The 16,431-nt window shown below is 43.2% G+C and overlaps 1 protein-coding gene across 1 annotated transcript in view; it reads left to right on the forward strand.

The window, feature by feature from the left end:
- Positions 1 to 8,470: 8,470 nt before the first annotated feature.
- CGRRF1 (cell growth regulator with ring finger domain 1) overlaps positions 8,471 to 16,431 on the forward strand; it is a 29,724-nt gene continuing 21,763 nt past the window's right edge. Inside the window, exon 1 of the mRNA XM_032624669.1 lies at positions 8,471 to 8,721. Within this exon, the coding sequence (XP_032480560.1) occupies positions 8,618 to 8,721 (104 nt within the window). The 5' untranslated portion in view covers positions 8,471 to 8,617. The remainder of the gene's footprint in view (positions 8,722 to 16,431) is intronic.

The raw sequence follows: 16,431 nt of genomic DNA on the forward strand, positions 1-16,431 counted from the left end.
TGTGCTGGTAAGTTTTCTAGTTCTTTTTCCTCCTTTACTGCCTGACTTGAGAGTGGTCTGAATCAGCGAAGCAGTGACAGCAAAACCTCCAAAAGGAACCCTTCCTTCTAGCCTGGGGATGGCGAAAAGGGGCCCCTGGGAAAGGAGAGTGTGGAAGGAAACTCCCTTTTTTTTCTCCTAGCCCTGCCCTGAGGGCAACAACAATCAAGGTGGCACTGTTACAGCAGGGCAGGGGCTCAAGCACCTAAAACCAGGAGAGAAAATCCATTTTTCTGCATAGAGGAATTTGGAAAAAGGTCCCTGTTATACAAAAATTGATGGCGGTATCCCAGTTATTTTTTTTCTCCCTTTTCTTTTGTCACTTTAGCTGAAGGACAGGCTCAGTCATGCAGACTGACCCAGCAGTGTAGAGGGCAAATATTCTGGAAGCTCCCCATCTTTCAGGCCAGAAGAACAGAGAAAGGGGTCTCTGGGAGTCAGAGGGTGTAGAGGAAATCCTGAAGAGGAGAGACTGGGATTGACACTGGGCACATACCCAAGTTCCACATGTGCAGAACACACCCACAGGAGCATGGCAAAGACTTTGAGAGCTTAACTACAATATAAACCACTGCCGACACTCAGATTAAGTCCAGATTGGCTCATGTGACGAACAGACCCAAACAGCATAGTAAAGACATTGAAAATTGAGCTGCCATTCTGTATCCTGGTTGTGGTGATAGGAACTATACACCAGACATAATGAATTTTTCTGTATTTAAATTAAAAATTGAATTTTTAAAAAGTAAAAAAAAAAAAAAACAACTGTGGGAAATAGAGAAGCAAGGAAACCAGCCAGGAGACTATTGTAGTAATCCAGGGAATACATGGCCTGGACCAAGGTGGAAACAGTGATTTGGTGAGAAGTGCCCAGAACTACTAAGAATTTTCTGTATAAGGGTTTCTCAACTTCGGAAACGTTGACATATGGAGTTGGATAATTCCCTGTGGTGGGTAGGCTGTGCTGGGCATTGGGGAATGTTTGGCAGCAACCCTGTCCTCTACCCACTAGACACTAGTAGCCCCTCAACCAAAATGTGGCCAGACATTGTCAAATGGTGTCAGGGCCCATAGGTGAGGATTCACCCCCAGTTGAGAATGGCTGTTCTAGGTGAATGCCTAGAACCTTAAGGTTTGGGCCACAGACTAAGCGCCATGTGAGTCATCAGTGTCGGCTCAGTTGGAGCAGGCTTCACGTGGGCTCCTTACACTTAGTACATACAGATGACAAAAGCCCAACATCGAAGACCATGAAAGTTTTTTTCACTAGAGGGACTTGGAAGTTCGATGGGCTACAAAAGGTTAGGTTCTGCCAAAGGACTATAAGATGTTTCACAGTTCCTGTCATCTATGAGATCATACCCAAATTGCACATTCATTCAATTCTGTTGTGCAGTGATTGTCTCAAAGTTTGAAACTCAAAGTCATGATGTTTATCATTCCTCTTGGTGTCTCCAATACAGAGATAAATTTGACCTTCCAGGAAATAATGTGGGAGATACAAAGTCCATATAAAATGAATGAAGGGATTGGCAGCTCCAAGAAAAATGTATAAAAGAAATAAGTTTTAAAAACATGTTAATATTTTTAGCATTTCTAATGAGACCTTCTCCTTGGTCACCCAGAAGTATCTATCAGCCTCAAAGGATAAACAGAACCGTGATGTCAGGAATGCAAAAGAAAGCAAGCAGCTTTTGACTACTAAAATAGGATTTTTGAATCCGAAGAAACACAGTAGTCTTGAAAAAGCCTGACACTACCAAGGGAGAAAGGTTTTATAAAATTGTAAAGCTCCATTAACATTTGGAAATCCAGACCTTGGCAAAATTAAAAGTGGCATTTGATATACGCCATATGGTAGAGAAAACTGAGGCTATGACATAAGGAAAGTACCTGCTGAGGGTAGGAAGGAGAGAAAGTCTCCCTTCTGATCTGGAGCAGCGTGGGAAGAAGAAGGGGCTTGGGGGGGCTTTTCTGGTGGTGCAGTGGTTAAGAATCTGCCTGCCAATGCAGGGGACATGGGTTCGAGCCCTGGTCCGGGAAGATCCCACATGCCACAGAGCAACTAAGCCCGTGCGCCACAACTACTGAGCCTGTGCTTTAGAGCCCGTGTGCCACAACTACTGAATCCCGTGAGCCACAACTACTGAAGCCCGCATGCCTAGAGCCCATGCTCCACAACAAGAGAAGCCACCGCAATGAGAAGCGTGCGCACTGCAACGGAGAGTAGCCCCCGCTCGCGGTAACTAGAGAAAGCCTGTGCGCAGCAACGAAGACCCAACGCAGCCAAAAATAAATAAAATTAAAAAAAAGAAAGGGCTTGGGGAAGTATGACAGGCAGCCATAGCCAGCCTGTTCTGGCAGGGCTCCACGGCTGAAGTTTCAGAATGGGGGGTGGGGAGGGGTTGTAGGAAAGCAGGAGGAGATTGGTATGGGCAGTCCACTTTTCCTATGAGAAAGGAGGAGAGGCCTTGCATTTAGCTTTGCGCCTCCTTGAATATGACTCAGGAGCAACAGTGTTCAATGGCAGAGGGGGCCTAGTTTGGTATCTTGAGGTTCTCAGTGGCCTGCAGGGTACAAGCTGGGGGAGCTACACATTCATAGTTCCCTAAGGAAGTACCACTGGAAATGGTGAACAGTCTGGTGAACCAGCTAAGCTAGTGCTTGAGGGCTTTACAAGCAGATATAAAGGGCTAGAACCCTGGATCTCAGGAGTGGTTGCTAGCCCGTTGCCACAAAAGGCCAGATGAAACCTGCATCACCTTACTGAGGACTCAAAGGTGTGCAAAGTGAGGCCTTGTTTTCCCAACCCTACCGTGAGATCACACGAATACCCTGTACAATTGAATACCATTTTAAGGAGAAGCAAGAGAAGAGGGAGGAGAGACTAAGAATTTTCCTGAAAGAGACAGCTACTCAAAAGGGGCAGTTAGGGGCTTCTCTGGTGGCGCAGTGGTTGAGAGTCTGCCTGCCAATGCAGGCGACACGGGTCCGTGCCCCGGTCCAGGAGGATCCCATATGCCGCGGAGCGGCTGGACCCGTGAACCATGGCCGCTGAGCCTGCGTGTCCGGAGCCTGTGCTCCACAACGGGAGAGGCCACAAGAGTGAGAGGCCTGCATGCCGCAAAAAAAAAAAAGAAAAAAAAGAATGGTTAAAAGTTCGCCAGGAGAGGGAAGAGGAAAGAAGAAGGGCTTTTCAGGCAAAGGGAAGAGCATATGTACAGAGCTGTGATGACTAATTTGATGTGCTGACTTCTCCACGTATTGCTCAGATTAAACGTTACTTCTGAGTGTGTCTGTGAGGGTGTCTCTGAATGAGAAGAGCACTGAATCAGTGCACTTGGCAAAGTAGATATCCCTCCCCAATGTGGGTGGGCATCATCCAATCCGTTGAGGGCCTGAAGAGAACAAAAGGCAGAGGAAGGATATTGCCCCCCATCCCGCCCCCTTTTTCTTCCTGATTGACTGCTTGAGCTGGCACAGTGGTCTTCTGCCCTTGCACCGGGATTTATACCATTGACTCCCCTGGTTCTCAGGCCTTCAGACTTGGACAGGAATTACTCCACCAGCTTCGCTGGCCCTCCAGCTTATAGACGGCTGAACTGACTGTGGGAATCCCTCTCTCCCTCTCCTTCTCTCCCTCCCTCTCTGGAGAACCCTGACTAATACAATGGCCAATTCTGAAATTTGCAAATATTTTCTTTCACTGATTTCAAAATTCATTTCCTCCCAACACTTTAACTTCTCTGAAATCAGGATGCACCTAGCAATTGTGGCATCTTACAATTTTTTTCTTGGTGATACATAAAGTAAAGGTGAGGCTTAAAGCACCCTAAAGTGAATGAAGTTTAAGTTTGGGGGCCACTTGCTTGCATAGGCCCTTTCCAAGGCCTTACAGTTAATTCTGTATTTGTGATTTTGTATTCACCCTCCTAGAATGGGCCCCCAAATGGTATGTGCTTCAGGCCTCACATACCTGCATCTCTAATGTATTTTAGAAGACTGGTAATTCAATAGGTCTAAGATTTGTATTTGGAGGGAATGAGAGAAGGGGAACAGGGATGAGTGGTGAGAGACTGGAGATTTAGGGTCTAATTTCAGTGAATGACAGCTACATCCACTCAACTGGTAGAAGAAGCCAGAAACTTCAACTCCTGCTACTCTCATGCCCCATGTCCAATGCATCATTAGGTCCTGTATACTTCTTCTGTGACAAGAGTTCTCTCCTTCAAACTGTTTCCTCCTTCTGTAAGTAATAGAGCCTTCTAGTTTTAGCTGGACACACAGCCACCCTGAACAAAGACTGTATTTTCCAGCCTCCCTTCCAGTTAAATTTTGGCCAACAGAATGTGTCGTATATCCTTAGAGTTTCCTTAAATTGAAACGGTGTCTCATTCTTCCTCTTTTTCCTCCCTCTTGCTAGCAGGAATCTGGACATGGTGGCTGGAGCTGCAGCAGGTATCTTGGACCATGAGGTGACCTTAGGAATGGGGGCTACACATAGTGGAGCAAAATAGAAGCCTGGGTCCCTTGCACTGTGAAGCATTGTATCAGTCCTGCATTACCTACTTCTGGACTTTCACCTGAAAGAGAAATAAACTTCTATCTCAAGTAAGATACTGTTTTTATTTAGTTATTTAGTCACTCACAGTTGAAATCACTTCTAACTAATAATCCACTTCGCTGCAAGTCCTCATCACTTTCCTAATCAGAGTTACCAATATTTCTTCTCTGGACTTTTGGAAGAATCTATTAATTGGTATCTCCATATTCACTTATATCCATCCCAGCCTCCTTCCAATAAGTTTTCTACACAATAGCTAAAGTAATTTATTTAAAATGCAAATAGGGGCTTCCCTGTTGGCGCAGTGGTTGACAGTCCGCCTGCCGATGCAGGGGACATGGGTACGTGCCATGGTCCGGGAAGATCCCACATGCCGCGGAGCGGCTGGGCCCGTAAGCCATGGCCACTGATCCTGCGCGTCCAGAGCCTGTGCTCCGCAGTGGGAGAGGCCACAGCAATGAGAGGCCCGCGTACCGCAAAAAAACTAAATAAATAAAATAAAATAAAATGCAAATAGAATGTCATTCCCTATATTAGTTTGCCTGGGCTGCCATAATAGAATACCACAGACTGGGTGGCTAAAACAATAGAAATTTTCTCATAGTTCTGGAGGCCAGAAGCCCAACATCAAGGTGCCAGCAGTCTTTCGGGAGAGAATTCTCTTCCATGGTTTTTAGACAGCTGCTTTCTTGCTGTGTTCTCATATGGCCTTTTCTCTGTACACACGTGTACACAGAGAGCAATCTCTGGTGTCTTGTCTTTTTTTTTTTTAAATAAGTACACCAGTCCTATTAGATTAGGATCCCACCCTTATGACTTCACTTAACCTTCATTACTTAGTTAAAGGCCCTATCTTCAAATACAGTCACATTGCGGGGTTAAGGCCTCAACATACGAATTTTGAGGAGGGGACACAATTCAGTCCATAAAACTCTCTTCTTTAGTCATATCAGAGGCTTCTCATTGCTCTTAGGTTATTTGAGTAGTTAAAATGGCAAGACTCATGTATGATCTGGGCCCTACCTATGTCTCCATTTTCATCTCATAGCATGTTCCTCCTCCCTCTCCATGCTGGCCTTTCATTCTCTCAGGTATGCTATGATTTTCCCACCACAGGGCCTTTGCACATGCTGTAGCTTCTGACCTAAATGCTTTTTGTCCCATCCTGTCCCTTTGCCTGGTAAACCTCTTTCCATCAGCTCTCAGGTCAACCATCTGTTCTTTAGGGAAGCCTTCCTTGATCTTCCTTATATTCCCCATTTCCCCATTATTTACTCTCATAGCTCCATGTACCTATTTTTAGTAGCAGTTATAATTTTGCCTTTATATTTTGTTCAAGACTCTTTGGTTAATGTTTGTCTTTTCCATTAGATGATAAACTCCATGAGAACAGAGATGTGTCACTTTTTGCTTATTATTGTATCCCTATTGTTTTCTACAGTGTCTGGCACATACTGACCCTCAATAAACATTTTATGAATGAATAAGTAAGAGGTAAGTGGGAGCTGGGTCATGGAGAGATGGGTATGCTAAATAAGGAACTTGGAACTTCATTTTCAAGGACATATAGCATGACAACTAAGAAGTTTTGGCAGTGGAGTGAAATAAGACGTGTTTAAAAATATATATGTGTGTTAAAAAAAAATGTTTGCCAGCACTGTGTAGAGTGTACTAGAAAGAATCTATGTTGGAAATAAAGTTACAAATTTCAATGGTTGTAGCAGTTATCCAAGTGGAAAATTAGGGCTTGTCTTAAATTTGTGTCAGTTCCTGTTCTTTTTTCTGAGAATTCTTTGGTGTGAGTCAGATTGGGTCTATTTCTCCACTGCTGGTTTGGGATTTGGCTTTAATAGCCTGGCTAGTGAATTATCCTTGTTCAGCTGTTTTCCATCTTCCAATATGTTGCTGCTGTTATTTTATTTCCTGTTCTTGTTTTTGTTGATTTATTTTAAAAATCCCTTTGATGTAGTTTTAGTGGAGTTTTGGGAGAGAGCAAACTTATAGGCATATGTTTAATATACCACTTTCACTTGGAACTCCTTACATTTTTGTTTCCATTATGAAAATTCTTCATTGTTTATTGAAATAAAATTGCCTTTCACATTAGCCAAGATTTTGTTAAGTGACAATATCAAATGATGACAAAACCGAGGATAAAAGGGAGGGAACATAAATTGGTACAACATTTCTGGAGAACGGTGTTTCTTCAAAGGCTTAAGACATACATACTTTTTGAACCGAAAGTTCCACCTCTAGAAATTTATCCCAAGGAAATGATTTAGCTTTAAGAATATCACTGCAGTGTTGTTTTTAATAATAATTAAAAAAAATGTCCAGGGCTTCCCTGGTGGCGCAGTGGTTGAGAGTCCTCCTGCTGATGCAGGGGACACGGGTTTGTGCCCTGGTCCGGGAAGATCCCACATGCCGCGGAGCGGCTGGGCCCGTGAGCCATGGCCGCTGAGCCTGCGCGTCCGGAGCCTGTGCTCCGCAACGGGAGAGGCCACAACAGTGAGAGGCCCGCGTACAGCAAAAAAAAAAAAAATTACGTTGTTGGACAAGAGAAGCCTCCGCAATGAGAAGCCCACACACCGCAACGAAGAGTAGCCCCCACTCGCCGCAACTAGAGAAAGCCCGTGCGCAGCAACGAAGACCCAATGCAGCCAAAAATAAACAAATTAATTAATTAATTTAAAAAATTATGCTGTTGAACCAAGCTTCTCACACAGCACTACTCCAGAGAATACCCAATACGTTGTCATTCACCAAAGGATAGGTGAAGCCACTGGACAAATTTAGCTCATCTTCCTCCAGCAGTAATTTTACTGGTGATTTGGGAGTGTGGAGGGACTACTAGTTATCTATCTCTAGGTCCTTTGTCCCTTTCTTCCGTGGTAACAAATCCCTGACCTGTAGCGGGGATGCTGTGTTTCCCTGACTCCGTGGCCGCTAGGTGTGGCCTTGGGACCAAACGCAAACCCATGAGATCTCAGTGGAAGTGTCGAGAGAGACGGGTATAACCTTAGTTGGTATCTGCGATACCTCAACCACGGATTCAACCAACCACAGACTGTGTAGTACTATAGTACTTACTATTGAAAAGTATTCACCTATAAATGGACCTTGTGCAGTTCAAACCTGCGTTTGTTCAAGGGTCAACTGTATATATGTATATGTATATATATGCACATATATACACATAATACATATTTAAAATTATTATTAAAGTGAAAATTAATGCAAAAAATATTCAAACATCTAATTCTAATTGGAGGGGTATAGGGGAGGAAAAAAAGAAAGGGATATGGGAGGACAGTTGATTTATTTCTGAGAATCTTGACACCCAATGCTAATTTTCCTCTAGCATTAAATCCAACTTGAAAAGGCTGACAAGGCTCCTATAAACTGCTTGTGAGACTCTTTTTGGTGTTTCGTACAGTGCCTATTTGTAAGTTTTGTACATAAAACAAGAGTAGGTGTGGGGTTATTTTACTTTGTAGATACAGCCGCCCTCTTCCTCCCACAACCGCCTCAGATCTAATAGGCAGGATCTCAGGATTTTGACTCTGTGACGTGGATTTCGGACTGTGCCTCCTCTCTCTGGCATCAGAAAACACTACCTGAGTCTTGGGCGGGGTTGGCACCAACATCTATTCAGATTTTGCCGCAGACAAGCGCGGTCCGCTGGGGCAGACCACGAAATAAGACGCTCGCTGGACACCAAGCCCAAGAGTCGGGGGCGGTGCGACTCGCGGCCCCGCCCCTCTGCGAAGCCAATAACCCTGGACGGGAGCTGGAGGGGCGGGGCGAGCCCTGTAGGCCGCCTCGTGATTGGCACGCAGGCTTCCGCAGCCCGCGAGGCTACCCCTAACTAGTCTGCCGGAGCTCCAGGCTAGTGCGGATCTACAAAGTTTGTCCGCTCCGGGGCACCGTAGTGGCTTTTACCTTGGCCGAGAGGGCCCGGCTGGGCTAGACTGGGCTTAGCGGCTGGAACCCGGCTCAGCTTAGGAGACCCTGATGGCTGCGGTGTTTCTAGTAACGCTCTACGAGTACTCGCCGCTTTTCTACATTGCGGTTGTCTTTACCTGCTTCATCGTGACCACCGGCCTGGTGTTGGGATGGTAAGTGCCCCAGGGCCAGGGGCAAGGGACGACGGGGCGGACAGCCAGGGAGTGGGGTCGCGGCGGGCAACTGGGGGCAGAGGAGCTGGGTGGCTGCTGGATTGGGGCACCTGGGGCTGTCGGAGAGCCGGTGCCGAGGACTCCGACTAGCTCCGACTGGCTCCGGGAGGAAAACAAGGTGGACACCGCACCTGCATCACTGCTCCGCATCATCGTCCGGTCCCCGTCGCTGCGCGCATCTGAGGGTGGTGCCGGATTGAGATATTTTACCCAGCTTTGTTTCTAGACGATAAAGGAACCAGTAAGGGCCAGGTCTTGGTGTTAGGATAGAGATGTTGTACAACAGGCTTTTGTCCGGAATTGGGGCCTACTGTGTGCCCGAGTGAACCCGTCATCCGCGGTGCAGTCCACAGACGTGGACAGTAAACCGAGTTGATCCTTGTTGTTCTGACCTGAACTGAGCACTTGGCCTCAGATCTTACAGTATAAGTTATAACTGACAGAACTCTGTTACCGTTTGAGAATTTAATGGTTTCTACACATATTTCACACCTTTTGAAGGCGTATTTAGATCGATAGAACCATAAAGACATAATTTTAGAGCTGGAAGAGACCTTAGAGATAAGTTACAGTAAGGGGTAAGGGCACTTTACCTATTGGAGACAAGGAGAGTAGACTGTTAGCTCATCCCTGAGCAATTCTAGCTCAGAAATTCTAAAATTTCTCTCTTGAGGAGATGCCATTGTATCATGTTTAGGGAAGCCTTAAAAATAACAGCTATTTGAAACCATCTTACAGGCCTCATCCATTGAGGAGAGAGACATGAGCTGGAATTTGAAGAATGAGTATTTTGAAAAATAAATGGAGTTAAAGGTGTATAGTAGAGAATAGAAAGCATTTCAGAGAATACATGAGCAGAGGGTCAGAGAAGACATGCTAGCGAATAGAGCAGGCTGTGTAAAATGAGTTTTAAAATACCCTTTGAGCACATATATGTGATTAGGTTAAAGAAAGGACACAAGCCCTGGTCAATTTCTGAAAAATATGCCATCTTTAGGAACTAAGTAAAGTTTTAATGTTTTCACACTGCTTTCCACCCTATCAGCAGTAGATCATAAAATTCCTTGTTGGTTGGTGGGGGAAGAATAAGACCAGTATTACACAATTTGTTATTCTTGACCCATCAGACTTTCTTGCTATTGTTCATTTCAAGAAAGTTTGTAATTGGAGTTAGGAAGATGTTGCCTAAGTGAGAAAAGCTGTCTTAACACAGGACTTTTATTGACTATAATGTTAGTGTTATTGTCTTCAAGAGTGTAATTTTCCTCCATTAAGGAAAATAAGTAACTAGTTGATAATTACATTATATCCTTAAATTTTAATTTTCAATAGGCCTAATTATTTTCAAATTAATTTTCAGTCGGCCTAATTCAACTAATTAGGTATCTCAGATGTCCGTCTTTAGTACTGGTAAGAGGAAAATAAGTGAAGACCATACTGATAATGATGGTGGCATCTGTGGGTGAAGGGTAGTTAGGAACCTCATGTTTGTGGTGGTTAAGAAACAGACTTTGGGGTCAGACAGACTTAGGCTCAAATCCTGGCTCTGCCAAATTTGGCTTGGTTTGAAAACTTAATGATTATCTAAACACTCCATTTAAGTATGACTTTTACAAGGGGTGGAAACCCAGGTAATTGTAGAACTTTCAAAAGTCTGAACTAAGCACTGCTGAGGACACAAGACCATGTAAGTGCCACTCACTTCCATCCTGATTTGGGCCTAACCAGTTATCTTGAGCCTAACCCAGCCATTCTCTCCATCTGGGTTAGCTTTGCCAATCTAGATAACCTTTTTACTAGTGTTTATTTGCTGCCCTAAGCCACGGCTACAGATTCATTGAGTAGAAACAATGAAAACCATCTAGATCTCATCAAATCAACTATCTGATAGTTCTCTAGGCAGAAGGTAAATCCACTATGCTTTTTCACTATGCTTGTCATTTTTTTTAAGCTCCCCAAATATAATTTCAGTTGGTCATCTGTTTTCTCTGTCATAGTTCTTACCTCGGTACTGCTCTGCGTTTCTTTCCACTTTTCCCTTGTCCACTTGCACTGTGTGGGAATGGAGAAAGACAGGAGCACCTGGTTGTTGGAATCCCAGTGGCCATAGCAGAGAATCATGCAACTGGAAGTATGGTATCTCTATTTAACTGTGTGATGGTTTCTGTGAGCTCTAAAGCTACATTTATTAAGCTCTTGCTATTTACCAGGCACTGTGCAGAAAGGAGACCAAAATGCCGTATACATCCTTTAATAGTTTCAAATAATCAGTGAACCTAACTCTGCAGCTACTCTCTGCTTCCTCTGGACTGCAGATTATTAAAGTGTCATCTCTAGGCTTCATACCACCCTTATATACTCTGCTCTGTGAATCTGGGGCAGAACCTCTAAACCACGTTTCTTCTTTACTAGCTCGCTGCCTCAATGAGGCTTTGCCTATAGGGGAAGGGGAGTGGAAGGCTAGAGGAGGGCAAAAGGACTTGCTGCTTCCTGTTTGATTCTTGTCCTCCTCTGTCTCACCATAGTGATGGTGCCTCACCCTGGCATTAACAGTTGGTTGCAGTTTATAGTTTTCCACTCTCTTAGAACCAGCCACATTGAACCCCCTCAAAGATTTCAATATCCCTTCCTCGGATCCGAGTCCTACGTGCATGGGGGTCTTTCCTCCAAATTTCTAAGCTGTGGTAATCCTCTTTGCTCTATTCCTTGTCCTAGGTGTGATAGGTGCTTCCCACTGTTACTACTTCTTTGATGCTTAGTGTCCCCTTTTTGCCTTTTCAGTTCTTCAACATCTGGTTAGCAATTTTTTTGCATTAAATTATCTGTTAAAATACTGGTGTGGTTTTGGTCTCTTGACTGGACTGATATATAAGAAATCGTTACTCAGAATGGGATCCTGGGTTGGCGGGAGGACCTTCAAAGATGGGATTTGGGTTTGGTCATTTCTTTAGCTCCTTGCCAATGGGAAATAAGATTCTAGTAATCCATGGCATGTGTTGGCCTCATAATTAATCAACTTACTACCTTTGTGTGATCGTGATTAAACGATTTCTGAAGTAAGTGCCTTGGGGGACCAAGCGCCTTAACACTTAACAGAAAGGAAATGACAAGCTCATGTCTTTAAACTCTCAGATCAAGTCTTAGAGAATCAAGAGTTGTTATGGTTTTATAGCACTTTACTTCATGCCACAAAACTAAAAATTGAACACAGATTTATTTGTGCTGGTATTAGAATTACATAGCCTTGTCAATGTCTCATTTAGGACACTGACTAGAAAAGAGTAGCTCCCTGAAACTAGGAATGGCAACATCTAAATGGACAGAGCTGAGAATCTTGAAACCCCAGTCATTCTGAGCTTTCCTTCTTGGTGGAAGCAGCCTGCTTTCCGTGTCTGAGAAAACTAGGCTTCTCTTGCTTGAAGATCTTGTAATAACCTCTCCCAGGGCAGTTGCTTTGCAAAGGGTGTTTATACTCAAGACGTACCTCTATTACCTTTTGCCACGAGGCCGAGATCTCTTCATGTTCCTCAGGACAGGGATAAAAATCTGACCTAGTCAGAAATAGCCTAGCCTCTAAAAGAATTACAAAAGTCTGCTAATTTATATCATTGCGAATTTGGGTAGTATGTGTGAGAATGGAGTGTAAGTAGGTTAGGCCAAGGAGGATAGAATGTAACAATAGAGCAGATTACATTTATTTATCTGGGTGTATTCTAAAAAAATTTCTAACTCTAAAGTGTTAACTCATACTTGGTTGACTGAAACTTGGACTCAGAGGTGCTCTATGTTTAATAAGGTTGGACTTCTGTTAACCGTTTGCTTCCTTTTCCTGGTCTACATTCCTGCAGCCCTGGCATCACCCTGGCAGTGACAGTAGGCTGAGTAGCAGCAGTTTATTTTAGTTTACAGTTTTCCCTCATACCTAGAAACAGCCTTATTGCACTCCTTCAGAAATATGAGCACCAGCTGGCCAGCACTCCTACTGGAAAAGTCTGGGTCCAGCTCTGGGGGATTCCTTCTCCCAGCTTCTAAACTGTAATAATCCCCACTCTTTTGTTTCCTTAGCCTTCGGAAGGATAACTGCTTCTTGCTAGGGTACCTCAGTGTCCCCTTCTTGGCTTTTCAGTCCTCCAGTACTTTAATAGTTCTGTATATTAAAATCTTTGTGTCGAAATAGCTGTCTCCTGCCAACCCTTCCTGATAAACTGACCTTGACTGTTTCTCATCTTACTTGTCGAATGCAGTAGGTTGTGTATGTGTGATGAGGTACAGATTCCTTCTTAGGGAAAGAATATAGCGTTATTTTGTATTTGCTTAGGGTACAAAATATATGACCCTTCTATTGGCAAGAAATTTCTTGGAACAATCTAGAAGAAAACACAAAGCTCTTAGAAATGGCATTTCAAACCTTAATAGGGCCTTAAGATAACTTATTCTAACCCTTCTTTTTACAATTAAAGGCACAGAATTTTAGAGATTGAGTAATTTACTCGAAGTCTGTTAGCACATCAGTTTGCACAGAAACAACCCTCCTCCTCTACCAAGGATTCCCCAAAGAATGTTTTTTATATCCTGATCCAATCTCAGTATCCAACTAGTCAAGTGAGGCCACCTTTGGGAGATTGCACAGGAGAGAAGCTTCCCCCCCATCGCCGCCCTCGCCCAGATTAACAGCTGCCTGTGTGTTTTCTAATTGACTTTAGAACTCAAGGCTGAAGGGGTGATAAAAGTTGTTTACTGCTGAGCTTGACACTTTAGCCTCAAAGTAAATTTTTTTCAGGAGGGACTCGGTGAGACTCCAGCAAGGAAAGGAGGTCAGTTCTGATTCAGCTGCTGGCTGGAAGCTTAGGAAGTGTGTGCAGGGTAAGACAGTGTACAGGCAATGTAAAAAAGTCTGGACAGAATTGGAAGTCCCCAGGTTACTGCTGTGGTGGAAGTTTAAGCAGTATGAACAAGTGCAACAAACACTTTAGAAATGGGAAAAAAACAGAATTATAGAAAATTCCAGGAGGATTAAGCATGAAATTTTAACAGTAAAGAGAATGGAAAATTCTCTTAATGGAAAAGAAAAGGGTGGGAGGCTGAGTTTATATAAAAGAGAAAGTAATGAATGTTAAGAAACGTTTATTTAGTTGGTATTCTATTGCTAACAGTTGCCAAAATGACTTTGAGTGGAAAAAGATAAAAATGGAATTTGATTGAAAAGAAAATTGCTCAATTTTCTATTTTACTGTTCTAATGTCATATCAGCCATGATCTGATACACAGGGCATCAGTGTCTTTATTCACGCTTTTGACTAAAAATGTGAAAAAGGCCAGATGTAGAATGGTGGCCAGAAACACATCACAGAGTCTACTTATTAACATTTTATAGAACCATTTGGCAGCACCAATTATGGATTGCTCTTTAGACAGTCTCTAGCATTTAACCTTATTCCAAATCATTTCTGCATATTGGCTTTTGAGTAATACATTAAAGATAGAAATATTGGTCCACATCAAATATGTTTAAACTGTGAAAGTTGTGGATTTTTGTGCAAAAGAGCAAGTTCACGATGGGTCAGGTATGTGAAAAGGTTTAGGGTTATTCTAGGCTGAAAGCTCAACGTGAGTCATCAGTGTGTCAGCTGACATGGTCTTAGACTACATTAAGTGTGATGTTTAGGACAAGAGGTGTTGTCAGGCTACGATGTCACTCTGCTACACAGTGAACTCTATCCCCCTCACCCCCTGTTTTCCCTTGAAAGCATGAGGATATCAAGGGAGCAAGGCTGGCAAAGTCAAATAAGGACCCAGAGCCTTGACTGAGTGCTGGCTGCACTAGCCATGCTTGGCTGACTCCTCTAAGAGGACAAGAATACAAAAATGTCTGAGATGGTAATTCAGAAGTGTAGCAGTGTTAGGCCATAATTCACATAAGGCAGTAATGAAAAGTCAAAGAGCAAAAACATTAACCTTAAAGGAAAAGGTTAATAACTTTTGTGTTAAAATTGAGAATCAAGAGATACCATTATGGGACTTCCCTGGTGGCGCAGTGGTTAAGAATCTGCCTGCCAATGCGGGGGACACAGGTTCGAGCCCTGGTCTGGGAAGAGCCCACATGCCTCGGAGCAACTAAGCCCGTGTGCCACAACTACTGAGCCTATGCTCTAGAGCCTGCAAGCCACAACTACTGAGCCCTCGTGCCACAACTACTGAAGCCGTGTGCCTAGAGCCCATGCTCCGAAACAAAGAGAAGCCACTGCAACAAGAAGCCCGCGCACCGCAGCGAAGACCCAACACAGCCAAAAATAAATCACACACAAAAAGCATTCTCCATTTATGTAAAAAAACAAACAAAAAAACAAAAACATACTATTATGTACGTGAAAAGGCAAGGTGTAGAAGAGCTGAACATACATCCAATAAAGGGCTTGTATTCAGAACATATAAAGAATTTCCTATAAATAAGAAAAATAGACCAGTAGAAAAACAGGGAAGGGATTTCAAAGGGCTTTCACAAAAGAGGATATCCAAGTAGCAATAAACATAAAAAGTGCTCAACCTCATTAATATTCAGGAAAGTAGAAATTAGAACCATAATGCAGTGCCACCACACACCTACCAGGATATCTAATAATGTTTTGACAAGGATATGGAGCAAGGGGAACCCTCATTCATTGCTGGTGGAGTGTAAATTGATACTACCACATAGAGCAGTTGTTAAGATTATCCACCAAAGTTGAAGAAGCACAGACCTTATGGCCGAGAAATTCCATTCCTAACGGAAGTGCATGTACATGTATGTGCATTGAGAGCCTCTTATGAAAATGTTCATATAAACATTATTCATTATGGCCGAGAATTTCCATTCCTAACAAATGCATATGAACAAAATGTTCATATAAACATTATTCATAATGGCCAAGATGTGGGGACAACTTAAATGTCCATTAAGAGTAGAATGAGTAAGCACATTATGGCATGTTTGTACAATAGAATACTATACAGCCACAAAAATGCTCTAAGTATAGATACAAGAATGAATCTTCAACATAATGTGATAAAATAGGAAATAAAAGTATACACAGCATGCTTCCACTTATATGAAAGTTCAAAAACAGGTAAACTAAATTATAGTCATTGAAATCAAGATAGAGAAGGAAGGGGTAGTACGTGGGAGGTGACACAAGGAGACTTTCTGAGGATATTATTTTGGTTCTTAACCTGAATAACAATTATTTTGTTATTCAGAAAAGTACTTGTGTACTTTTTTATATGTGTGTTATCCTTCACAGTAAAAAGGTTATATAATATTAAAAGGCCAAAGATTGAGCAAGATTCATAACAACTTTAAAAGATGTTAAATCAAGGACCTTAGGATATTAGAAAATGTAGACCCAAGATTAAGCATGAGGCAGAGAAATTAAAAATCGAGAGAGGACTTCCCTGGTGGCGCAGTGGTTGAGAGTCCGCCTGCCGATGCAGGGGACACGGGTTCGTGCCCCTGTCTGGGAGGATCCCACATGCCACGGAGCGGCTGGGCCCGTGAGCTGTGACCGCTGAGCCTGCGCATCCGGAGCCTGTGCTCCGCAACGGGAGAGGCCACAACAGTGAGACGCCCGCATACTGCAAAAAAAAAAAAAAAAAAAAAAAAAAAAAATCGAGAGA

This window comes from Phocoena sinus, chromosome 2 (genome assembly GCF_008692025.1).
Source record: "Phocoena sinus isolate mPhoSin1 chromosome 2, mPhoSin1.pri, whole genome shotgun sequence".
Taxonomy (NCBI): domain Eukaryota; kingdom Metazoa; phylum Chordata; class Mammalia; order Artiodactyla; family Phocoenidae; genus Phocoena; species Phocoena sinus.